This window comes from Pristiophorus japonicus, chromosome 14 (assembly GCF_044704955.1).
Source record: "Pristiophorus japonicus isolate sPriJap1 chromosome 14, sPriJap1.hap1, whole genome shotgun sequence".
NCBI lineage: Eukaryota > Metazoa > Chordata > Chondrichthyes > Pristiophoridae > Pristiophorus > Pristiophorus japonicus.
The window spans coordinates 163,677,840-163,690,608 of record NC_091990.1 but is presented as its reverse complement, the minus strand read 5'-3'; the positions used below and the strand labels follow the sequence as shown (position 1 = coordinate 163,690,608).

The window sequence follows — 12,769 nt, the reverse complement described above, 5'->3', positions numbered from 1 at the left end:
ATCCAGGTAAAAAGCTAGTTCTCACATGCGATGTGTCAGCGTATGGGGTCGGGTACGTTTTGCAACATGTCAATAGTGCGGGAAAATTACAACCCATAGCTTATGCCTCCAGGTCACTTTCGCGGGCGGAGCGCGGGTACGGAATGGTAGAGAAGGAGGCGCTCGCGTGCGTGTATGGTGTTAAAAAGATGCACCAATACCTTTTCGGGGCCAAGTTCGCGTTAGAAACCGACCACAAGCCCCTCACGTCCCTCCTATCTGAGAGCAAGGCAATAAACGTCAACGCCTCGGCGCGAATTCAACGGTGGGCACTCATGCTGGCGTCCTACGACTATACCATAAGGCACAGACCAGGCACAGACAACTGTGCCGACACGCTCAGCAGGCTACCCCTGGCGACCACGGAAGGGTCTGACGAACAGGACTGTGAGATAGTCATGGCAATCAATGCCTTTGAGTCCACAGGTTCGCCCATGATGGCTCGCCAAATCAGAGCCTGGACAGCCAGCGGCCCCATGTTATCCTTAGTAAAAAGATGTGTCCTAACTGGTGACTGGGCAGAGGCTCGCGATGCCTGCCAGAGGAATTAAAACCCTTTCACAGGTGCATGCATGAGCTAGGCAGAGAGGCATTTGTCCGGGAGCTCCACCGCAAGCACCCGGGGATCGTTCTCATGAAGGCCATAGCCAGATCCCACGTCTGGTGGCCTGGTATTGACGCAGACTTGGAGCTCTGCGTCCGAAGGTACACCATTTGTGCCCAACTCAGCAATGCCCCCAAGGAGGCTCCACTGAGCCCCTGGCCTACCAAACCGTGGTCGCGGGTGCACGTAGACTATGCGGGTGCATTCATGGGCAAAATGTTCCTCGTAGTTGTAGATGCATTTTCAAAGTGGATCAAATGCACCATTTTAAACTCGAGCACAACCTCCACCACTGTGGAGAGCCTCGCAACCATGTTTGCAACACATAGAATCCCTGACATATTGGTCAGTGACAATGGTCCGTGCTTCACCAGCGCAGAATTCCAAGACTTTATAATTGACCACGGCATAAATCACGTCAAGACGGCACCGTTCAAGCCGGCCTCCAACGGCCAGGCGGAGAGAGCAGTGCAAATCATTAAACAAGGCATGCTTAAAATCCAAGGTCCCACGCTGCAGGGTCGCCTGTCGCGACTGCTGCTGGCATACAGATCTCGTCCGCACTCATTGACTGGGATGCCCCCCGCGCAACTGTTGATGAAAAGGACTTTAAAAACAAGGCTCTCATTAATCCTCCCAGACATGCACGAAATCGTTGAGGCAAAGCGCCGTAAGCTGACTGAATACCATGACAGAAATTCGAGGGGGAGATGGAATGAGATAGGGGACAAAGTGTTTGTACTAAACTATGGCAGAGGTCCCAAATGGCTTGCAGGGACAGTAACGGGCAAGGAAGGAAATAGGCTACTGGTAGTACAAATGGACAATGGCAAAACCTGCCGGAGGCATGTAGACCAAGTCAAAAGCAGATTTACCAACAACAATCACACCAATCGAAACAGACAGCCCAGGCGAGATACCAGCAACCACACCCAAAGAAAAACAGACACCAAGGCAAACAACTGAACCACAACTCAGATGCTCCACGCGAGAGCATAAACCACCTGAGAGACTGAACCTATAAAGACAATAAGACCTTGGGGGAGGGTGATGTCATGTATCTTACATTATTATATATAACTGTATCCTAACATGCTATATATGACCTGTAACCACAGCATACCTTACCACCAGGGGTGCACTTGCAAGAGACAGATATATAAGGGCAGGTCTCAAGCAAGTGCAGCATTCCAGAGCTGTGAAATCAAAGTGCAGGTCCAGAGTGACCTTGACTTCACTACATGCCTCGTGTGAATCTGTACTGAGGGGACAGGACTTTACAGATTTCACTCAAAAATGGGCGTGCAATAGGTGGGGCACACACTGCTTGCTCCAGTTAAGGTCAAGGCAGCCAACATGCAATATTCGATCTGCCTACAAAATTTTAATCATCCAGGCATGCCACCTGCTCTACCCATGCTATTCATTGGCGGCATGCTTATCGCGGGTGGCAGCGATATTGGGCGTATGTGAGCCCGCAGCCTGCAGCCCTTAAAGAGGAGGTGCATTCTGGCTGCAGATACCCAAGAACAACTGGCTGAAGGAAGGAGTGAGTGGCTACCAAGGTTCTCCGATGCTGTACTGGAGGCTTTAGTGCAGACAGTGGAGAGGAGAAGGGACATCCTTTTTAGCCTGGAGGCAGGAAGCCGTCCAGGCAACTACTCAGGAGACAGTAGGAAGAGATTGTTGGATATGTCAATGCCAAGAGCACTGCACCAAGAACGTGGCTGCAATGCCAAAAAAAATTCAATGCTCTAACTAGAGTTGTTATAGTAAGAAGACTGTTAAAATATATTCTGATCACCGCTGCACAACTCACAGCCTCATTAATGATAACGCTGACTGTCCTCACAACACTGCCATTCACTCTCCTACAATCATTACAGCACACTTCACTAAACCTCCATCGCCTCATGCTCACACACTCGCCACTATTACAACCCACACTTACCCACAACTCACATGCAGACTATCAGCTCTTCCACCATGATAGCCACATTCTACAAACGCCTCACAAGACTCTCACTAACACATTCCCCTCTTACTTGCAGGAGAATGTTGCATACAACCCCAGGCAACAGGCTGCCACTAGGAGAGGAAGAGCCTGCCTGCACACCTTCTCCCACCTCACCTTGAATAAAGTGTGCTGGCCATAATGGGAAGGGTCAGATTGTAGTCCATGGCCACTGGTGACACTGGAGGAGACATTGCATGTTTTTTTTACCTAATCTTATTTGCCTCTTCTGACCTCTCCCTCACCCTACACATTCTGCATGCAGATGCTTTCATTACCCACTTCTTTCTCTCTGATCTCCCTCACACTAAAAGCTAAGCTTTGCCCCTTTCTTTAATTTTAGCTGTTGAGAATGTCGACGCCACTTATCTAGTATAGGAAGAGGAGCTCAGCATTACTGAAGATGCACCATCACTTGATGTGACTCTCGCAAGCACCAGCTTAGAAACTGACACTGACTTTAGAGGCTCGGTAAGATGAGATATCTGCACGTAGTGACTCACCACAACTGCGCAGGTGCTAGGGCATGGGGATATGACATCAAAGGTGCTAGCTCGCCTTTGGGCAAGGACGCCTACTAGTTCTGCTAGAGGACTCAGATACAGGCAACCGAAGATGGCTCATGGGCAAATACTGGGATATGCCAGGGAACTTGCGCAAATGTCGTAGAGCATGGAGGAGACCAGCTCCAACCTGTATGAAGGCTTTACTCAAGAGCATGGAGACATAGACCGAGTGGTTAATTCCATCAACACCGCAGTGGAACCTATCATGCTGGAGCATCTTAGGACAGCTCTGCCAGCTAATATTGACAGCTCACACTGCTGGCATGGAAGCCCAGACAGTTGCCATTTTGGCTTTGGAGATCACTGTTGAAAGGGCCTTCCAGGGTGTGACATTATTTCAGCATTATTTTTCCAGTAGTCCCAGGAGTGCTGAGGCGCTGCCCCAGGAAAATGACCTTGACTCCATGATAGGCACCTGCTGTCCTCTCTCAGGATGACAGCATGTCTGCTCTCCCGCAAGATACTCCACCAATGCCCTTGCTGGTGCCACAGCCAGCCAACCCAGACTGCTACATCCCACACCAAGATACTGCAGTCTGCAGCAGGACCCACTAGGCTCAGAGCTGCTCAACGTCATCCTCCAAGACCATCTGGCATTCTCAAATGGAAGCTAAGCAGCCTTCAACTTTCTACGGTAAATGGGGAATATTAGGGTGACTTAGTTGAAGTGCTCCTTGATCAATTTGTCTCTCCGAGAGCTTGAGCAGATAGGGGCTCTGGTGGTCGCTGCCTCTCCTCCTCCTCTTCTTGCTTCTCGTTGTGGACTTGTTGCTGCCCAAATGGTGGTAAGGGCTGGTCATGATGACGAAGTTGTGGAGCATGCAGTATAGGACGACAAATCTGTGCTGTGTGAGGTCAACACGTGGTGAGTGAAGTGCTGGGACGACCTAAATTGAATACAGGCCCTGCAAGAAGTACAGAACCCTAATTTACATGCATGATTTGTTACTTTGAATGCTGCTGGTGTAATCTGCTGCCGCAAGCACAATTTCCTCTATTCATAGGCCAGGCAGTGCACTTCCATCCAGAAATGTGTGTGTGCTTCCTGCTTGCCATACTGGGGACTTAGTAGACTGGTTAGATCCCGAAAAACAAGAGCTGCGCAACTGAATGTATAGGTCTATGAGTCCTACAGACAATACAAAGCTAGGTGGGAAAGTAAATTGTGAGGAGGATGCAAAAAAGCTGCAAAGAATTATAGACTGGTTAAGTGAGTGGGCAAGAACATGGCAGATGGAATATAATGTGGAGAAATGTGAAATTATCAACTTTGGTAGGAAAAATAGTATGGCAGAATACTTTTTAAATGGTGAGGGCTTGGGATATGTTGTTATTCAGAGGGACCTAGGTGTCCTTGTATACAAATCACAGAAAGTTGACATGCAGTAACAGCAAGCAATTAGGAAAGCAAATGGTATGTTAGCCTTTATTACAAAAGTACCTTTGTTTAAAAAGGGAGAAAGGCATTGACCGAGTAATTACAGGCCAGTCAGCCTAACTTCGGTGGTGGGAAAATTATTGGAAAAAATCATGAGGGACAGGATAAATCTTAATTTGGAAAGACATGGATTAGTCAAGGACAGTTAGCATGGAAGGTCATGTCTGACTAACTTGATTGCATTTTTTGAGGAGGTAACCAGGAGGGTCGATGAGGGCAATGCTTATGATGTAGTGTGTATGGATTTTCGCAAAGCTAAACATGGCAGACTGGTCACGAAAGTAAAAGCTCATGGGATCCAGGGCAAAGTGGCAGGTTGGATCCAAAATTGGCTCGGAGGTAGGAAGCAAAGGGTAATGGTTAATGGGTGTTTTTGTGACTAGAAGGCTGTATCCAGTGGGGTTCCGTAGGGCTCAGTACTTACTTTTTGTGGTATATATCAATGACTTGGACTTGAATGTTGGGGGTATGATTAAGAAGTTTGTAGATGATTGGTGGAGAGGTCTATTATGAGGGGTCATAGTTTTAAGGTGGTTGGTGGAAGGTTTAGAGGGGATTTGCAGGGGGACTTCTTTACGCAGAGGGTTGTGGGGATCTGGAACTCGCTGCCTGGAAGAGTGGTGTATGCAGAAACCCTCACCACTTTTAAGAGATGATTAGATGGGCACTTAAAGTGCAGTAACCTGCAGGGTTACGGACCTAGAGCTGGTAATTGGGATTAGACTGGATGACCTTTTGTTGGACGGCGCAGATATAATGGTAAGTACTGCAGGGAATCGAATATGGCCAGGGTGATCTCCTGGACTAGTTTCGATTGCCTGGATGGGTCAAAGAGGAATTTTCCCAGATTTTTTCTCCCTAAATTGGCCTGGGTTTTAATTTGGTTTTCGCCTCTCCCAAGAGATCACATGGCTCCGGTTGGGGTGATGTGTAGAATGCTTCAGTATAAGGGGTGTCGCAGTTGTGCGAGGTGGACTGGTTGGGCTGGGTGCTCTTTGCCTTTCCGTCATTGTTCATAGGTTTATGTGTAACCTTCAGGGCTGCTGACCAAGGGCCGTGCGGCTCTTTGGCGGCCAGCATGGACACGATGGGCCGAAATGGCCTCCTTCTGCGCTGTAAAATTCTATGTTTCTGTTATGTATGTAAACATTACCAATGTGTAAGACTTGCCACCAGGGGGCGCACCTGTGGGAGACCCAAGGATCACCTGAACACCCTGGGCGAGCAGGTATAAAAGGCAATCTACCATGCTGCTTCCTCACTCTGGAGTTACTTTAATGAGGCCAAGGCCACAACAGTTTGAGCTTACAATATATAGTTTTGTGGAGTTATTCTGAACATAACAATTGGCGACGAGTAACAGATCACGAACTTTCACGTGGTTATGGCTGCCGTTGGTATTCTTGAGAGATTTGTAGAGGGTGATGATTGGGAAGCATTCGTTGAGTGTCGTGGCCAACGAGCTGGATGGGGAAGAAAGCGCGATCAAGCGCAGGGCAATTCTCCACACCATGTGTGGGTCCACAATATATAGCCTCATCAAAAATCTGCTAGCACCGACGAAACCAACCGAGAAGACATATGCAGAGTTGTGCATGCTGGTTCGGGAACACCTCAAGCCGAAAGAGAGCATCTTGATGGCCAGTTATCGCTTTTATACGTACCATCGCTCCGAGGGCCAGGACATGGCGAGCTATGTCACCAACCTAATACACCTTGTGGGACCGTGCGTATTTGCTGGATTTTTGGGGGAAGTGTTGCGGGACTTTTTCGTGCTTGGAATCGGCCACGAGGTCATGCTTCGCAAACCACTGTCTGCCGAATCCCTAGATCTGAGCAAGGCCATCACGATAGCCCAGGCTTTCATGTCCACGAACGATAACACTAAACAGATATCATTGCAGCATCGAAGCTCATCGGCAAGTACTGTGCATAAAATAACGCCTTCAGCAGGCAGAACTGTACATGGCAGGGCCTACACGCCTGCAGAGGCCAGATCTAGGATGATTCAGAGTCCGCCGTGGAGCGTGAATGCGAATATCATTAGCACCATGTTGGCGCTGCGGGGGCAATCATAGAGCCCATCAATGTCGATTCAAGCACTACATGTGCAAGGGTTGTGGAACAATGGGGCACTTCCAGCGAATGTGCAGACGTGCTGCGACTCAACACATGACAGAGTCGGCAGAAGATGACCGATCCGGCGTGGATCACGCTGAACGAGTAAGAGAGGCAACTCAACCTGAGGCTGAAGAGAAAGTGTATGGGGTGCACACCTTCACCATCAAAGCCCTCCGATAATGTTAAAAGTCAAATTAAACGGCATTCCAATTTCCATGGAATTGGACACAGGGGCGAGTCAGTCCATTATGAGCCAGAAGGCTTTTGAGAAACTGTGGGGCAACAAGGCACAAAGGCCAAAACTAAGCCCGATCCACACCAAACTGTGGACTTACACCAAAGAGCTCATACCAGTCATTGGCAGTGCGGCAGTGAAGGTATCGTACGAGGGAACTGTGCATGATTTACCATTATGGATTGTACCAGGTGATGGCCCAATGCTGTTCGGCAGAAGCTGGCTAGGAAAGATCCGCTGGAACTGGGACGACATCAAAGCACTGTCTTCGGTGGATGATGCCTCGTGTGTCCAAGTGCTAAACAAATTCCCGTCGTTATTTGAGCCAGGCATCAGCAACTTCACAGGTGCCAAAGTGCAGATCCATCTAGTTCCCGATGACCCGCTCATCACAAGGCCCGAGCAGTTCCATACATGATGTGAGAGAAAGTCGAGATCGAGCTGGACAGACTTCAACGAGAGGGGATCATATCACCAGTCGAGTTCAACAAGTGGGCGAGTCCAATTGTTCCGGTGTTGAAAAGCGATGGCACGGTCAGAATCTGCAGGAACTACAAGGTAACGATCAGCCGAGTCTCGTTATAGGACCAGTACCCACTACCCAAAGCGGATGACCTGTTCGCAACGCTAGCAGGGGGGAAGTCGTTCACCGAGCTGGATCTAACCTCTGCTTACGTGACACAGGAGCTGGCTGAATCTTCGAAAAAATTGGCGTGCATCAACATGCACAGAGGACTGTTCATATACCACAGATGCCCCTTTGGGATTCGCTCGGCTGCGGCCATCTTCCAGAGGAACATGGAGAGTCTGCTGAAATCAGTTCCGCGCACCGTGGTGTTTCAAGACAACATCTTGATCACTGGCCGCAACACCACCGAACACTTGCACAATCTGGAAGAGGTTCTAAAGCGACTGGACAGAATGGGACTCAGGCTGAAACGCTCCAAGTGTGTTTTCCTGGCGCCAGAGGTTGAATTTCTGGGGAGAAAGATTGTGGCGGATGGCATCAGACCCACGGACTCCAAGACGGAGGCCATCAAGAATGCAATCAGACCACAGAATGTGACGGAGCTGCGTTCGTTCCTGGGACTCCTCAACTATTTTGGTAACTTTCTACCCGGGTTGAGCAATTTGCTGGAACTTTGCATTTATTGCTACACAAGAGTGACAACTGGGTTTGGGGTAAATCTCAAGAGACAGCCTTTAACAAGGCCAGAAACCTGCTATGTTCTAACAAGTTACTTGTATTATATGACCCGTGTAAACGTTTAGTACTAGCTTGTGATGCATCTTTGTACGGGGTCGGTTGTGTGTTACAGCTAGCCAATGTGTCAGGTAAACTGCAACTGGTTGCATATGCGTCCAGAAGCTTATCTAAGACTGAAAGAGCCGACAGTATGGTTGAGAAAGAAGCATTAGCATGCATATACGGGATTAAGAAAATGCACCAATACCTATTTGGACTCCGGTTCGAGCTCGAAACCGACCACAAGCCGCTCATTTCGCTGTTCTCAGAAAGCAAAGGTATTAACATCAATGCTTTGTCCCGCATCCAAAGATGGGCACTAATGTTATCTGCATATGACTATGTAATCCGCCACATACCAGGCAATAAGAACTGTGCTGATGCCCTCAGTCGGCTACCACTGCCCACCACCGGAGTGGAAATGGCGCAACCCGCAGACTTGCTTCTTGTAATGGATGCTTTTGAGAGCGAGAGGTCACCTGTCATGGCTCGCCAGATCAGGGCCTGGACTAGCCAGGATCCTGTGCTATCACTAGTAAAAAGCTGCATCCTTAATGGGAGCTGGTCGGCGGTTCCCAGGGAAATGCAAAACAAAATTATGCCGTTTCACCGACGCAAGGGCGAATTGTCCATCCAATCAGATTGTCTCTTATGGGGCAATCGCGTGGTTTTGCCAAAAAAAGGCAGGTAAATGTTTATACGCGACCTACACAGTACCCACCCAGGCATAGTCATGATGAAGGCTATCGCCAGGTCGCACGTTTGGTGGCCTGGCATCGACTCCGAATTGGAGTCATGCGTACATCAATGTAACACTTGCTCACAGTTGAGCAATGCACCAAGGAGGCCCCACTGAGTCTGTGGTCATGGCCCTCCAAACCGTGGTCCAGGGTTCACGTAGATTTCACAGGCTCCTTTCCTGGTAGCAGTGGACGCTTACTCCAAATGGATTGAATGTATAATAATGTCATCATGTACGTCCACTGCCACCCCTAGTTTGCTCGGTGTCCTTGTTAGTGACAATGGACCATGTTTCACCAGCTCAGAATTCAACGAGTTCATGATCCACAATGGCATCAAGCATGTCAGGTCTGCGCCGTTTAAGCCCGCATCAAATGGCCAAGCGGAACGGGCAGTCCAAACCATCGAGCAGAGTTTGAAACGCGTGACGGACGGTTCCCTGCAGACCCGGTTATCTCGGATTCTGCTCAGCTACCGCACGCGACCCCACTCACTTACCGGGGTTCCCCCTGCAGAACTGCTAATGAAGAGAGCACTCAAAACCAGGCTCTCCTTAGTCCACCTGGATCTCAATGATCACGTATAAACCGTGCGTCACCAGCATAACGTGTACCACTATCGCACGGCTGTATGCGTGACATTGAGGTTAATGACTCTGTGTTTGTTCTTAATTATGGTCATGGTCCCAAATGGGTTGCTGGCACTGTGTTAGCCAAGGAGGGGAATAGAGTGTTTGTTGTCAAACTTTTGAATGGACAAACGTGCAGAAGGCACTTGGATTAAACCAAACTGCAGTTCACTGACAACCAAGAACAGTTTGAAAAGGATATTACCATCAATGATCCACCCACACACACCCAACCAGCAATCGACCTCACAGTCAACCACGAGGATGAACCCACCATGCTCGACAGTCCAATCAGATCAGCCACACCGCAGTGCAGCAATGATCCGACCGACTCACCTATGTTAGGACTTCAACTCAGGCGATCAACCCGGGGACGCAGAGCCCCGGATCGCCTCAACTTGAAAATAATTTGTATCCAAGACTTTGGAGGAAATGATGTTATGAATGTAAACCTTACCAATGTGTAAGACTTGCCACCAGCGGGCGCACCTATAGGAGACCCAAGGGTCACCTGCACACCTTGGGCAAGCAGGTATAAAAAGCAGTCTACCATGCTGCTTCTTCACTCTGAAGTTACATTAAAGAGACCAAGGTCACAACAGTTTGAGCTTACAATATACAGTCTTGTGGAGTTATTCTGAATGAAGAAGAAAGCTGCAGACTGCAGGAAGATATCAATGTACTCATCAGGTGGGCAGAACAGTGGCAAATGGAATTCAATCCGACTAAGTGTGAGGTAATGCATTTGGGGAGGTCTAACAAGGCAAGGGAATACACATTAAATGGTACAATACTGTGAAGTGTAGAGGAACAAAAAGACCTTGGAGTGCAGGTACATAGATCCCTGAAGGTAGCAGGTCAGGTAGATCAGAAGACATATGGAATACTTGCCTTTATTAATCAAGGCATGGAATACAAGAGCAAGGACATTATGCTTGAACTGTATAAAACACTGGTTAGGTCGCAGCTGGAGTGCGGCGCAGAGTGCAGTGCGGCGCTGATGACTTGGAGCGACGGCCTTTCTGGCCCGCCCGCACTTCCGCCCCACTGACGACGGCTGCTCCGACCTGCCCGCAGTTCCGCCCCGCAACACCGCTCCGTCCAGAAAAAATATTCCAAGTCCTGAATTTCTCCGGATACTCCGCCCCACGGATTAGGGCGGAGAAACACTTAAAAAAATGATAGATGCGCCCTGTTTGGGGTGGGGCTCAATATCAGCCCAAAGTCTTTTATACTTCAAAATTTACTGATTTTTAATTTTAAAAAGGAAAAACTGATATTTAGTTTTCAACAGACCAACCAGTCCAATGCTTAGGCAAAACCTATCTTAACAGTCACTCTCCCATTTTACAAAAGCATTCTTCTCCCTCCAGTTCAGACCAGCACCACATCCAACTTTCCACCCTTCCATAGTCACACTCTTTTCCAACCCTCACAGTTCCTGTTGCCAATCTTCTCCCTCTCTCTGTCAATTCAAACTGGGATTCTTTTCCTCTAATCTGGTTAAACTACTAAACTTTCACTCATCCCTGCTCAAACTGGTCCTCTGCGCTTCCTTCTCCTAAAAATTCATGTCTGGCACCTCAATTTCATACTGGAGTTTCCTCTCCTTACTCCCTCTCCATTAAAATTGGAACTCTTCATCCTCCCGCACGCCAAAGCACCACACCCACCTTCTCCTTTCTTCCCCAAAGCATGCTCCCAGCTTCTTTCCCGTTCCATCACCCATTCATTTTCTTCCTTCTCGTCTTCATTGCCATTCACTTCCTCTTTCACTGTCATTTAACCTACTCTTGGTTTCTTCTCTCCCCTCCCAATTTATTTTCTTCTTGCCATGCATTCTGCCTCTCCCTGCCCCATGCTATACATTCTTCTCACTCCCCACCCACTGGCATGGACTCTGCCGCCTACCTTAACAATACACGTGTTGGCCTCCCTCAGGGTGGCAATAAATCTGCTACCTCACCACCTCCTCAACCAACACTCTCCATTATGCCAGTAAGTCAGCCGATCCAGAATGACCTGGTAGTAGCTGCTTGAGGACTCATAAGTCGACAGCCAAGTGCATATCAAGGGTCCCAACATGAGCTACAAAACCTTCCACTAGCTCTGTTGACGTCACTAGGGGAGCACCTCACAGGAGTAGTAGACTTAGTGAACCTTCTTTCCAAAAAGGCACCATGGGTTGACACTTGGGTGAGAAATAAATTAATGATAATTATGTTTGCCATGAAATTAATCTTTATCACATTTGTCACTTTGGTCTCCAGCATGGTTTCATAGTAGCTTCTGAGTCTGCATTGCCACTATGTCATTGATATAGAAGTTGAATGAATGATTTCAATGTTCTTTAATGCAGGATTGATGGAGTGGTGAAGGATATAACAAGGACTGTTATACAGTGGCATTGGATATCAGAATATAATCTTATGAGCCCCCAATTGGACAGAATGCTAGAATATAATCTACTACACAACTAGACATTCAGTGGTATGACATATCAAATATAACCTACTGTATGACTTGTCCCTCAATGGCACGGTACACCATAATATAACCTTACAAATGACTGAACCATTGGTGGCAGAGGATATCACAATATAACCTTGTGTTTCACTGGTCCCAAGGTGCAACAGAATGTCACAAGATAATCTACGGAGTCCTTAATGGTACATCATGTCAGGATATAACTGAATCAGCTGCAGTGTAGTGTGTTATCCTGTATGTAACACATTCTGGATTGTACGTTACAAACAGATTTACTGCTGGCGAAGGCAAACTTACGGAACACCATACTCCATGATGGTGCTTAGCAGTTGTTTCAACACCATAACAATAGACATCTGCATTAAGAGATCTGTCAGGCAGCCACTTGGATGACACTGGAAAGAAAGAGAGCACAGATGTTAGCCATTGGTCCATTCATGAAATTGTTTACAGAGACATAAGGGACGGTTTTAACCCTGTACACTCCAACCCTGTTTGGCACTTATGGCACCTACTCCAGAGAACAGCAGTGTACCATTCTAGTAGGAGGTGATGACCAAGGTCAATACCCGCAAGACCCGAGATCAGAAGCAGAAGATGATGACATACTGTAAGGAATCTGGCAAGTAAGACTACCAACAATATTATGT

General features: G+C 48.0%; 1 protein-coding gene across 5 annotated transcripts in view; it reads right to left on the bottom strand.

Moving 5' to 3' along the window:
* The window catches only part of LOC139280184 (anoctamin-9-like), a 242,322-nt gene that overhangs the window by 36,712 nt on the left and 192,841 nt on the right, over nucleotides 1-12,769 (bottom strand). For all 5 annotated transcript variants that reach the window (XM_070899766.1, XM_070899762.1, XM_070899763.1 and 2 more), the window contains one exon: nucleotides 12,417-12,514. In XM_070899766.1, the coding sequence (XP_070755867.1) occupies nucleotides 12,417-12,514 (98 nt within the window). The remainder of the gene's footprint in view (nucleotides 1-12,416; nucleotides 12,515-12,769) is intronic.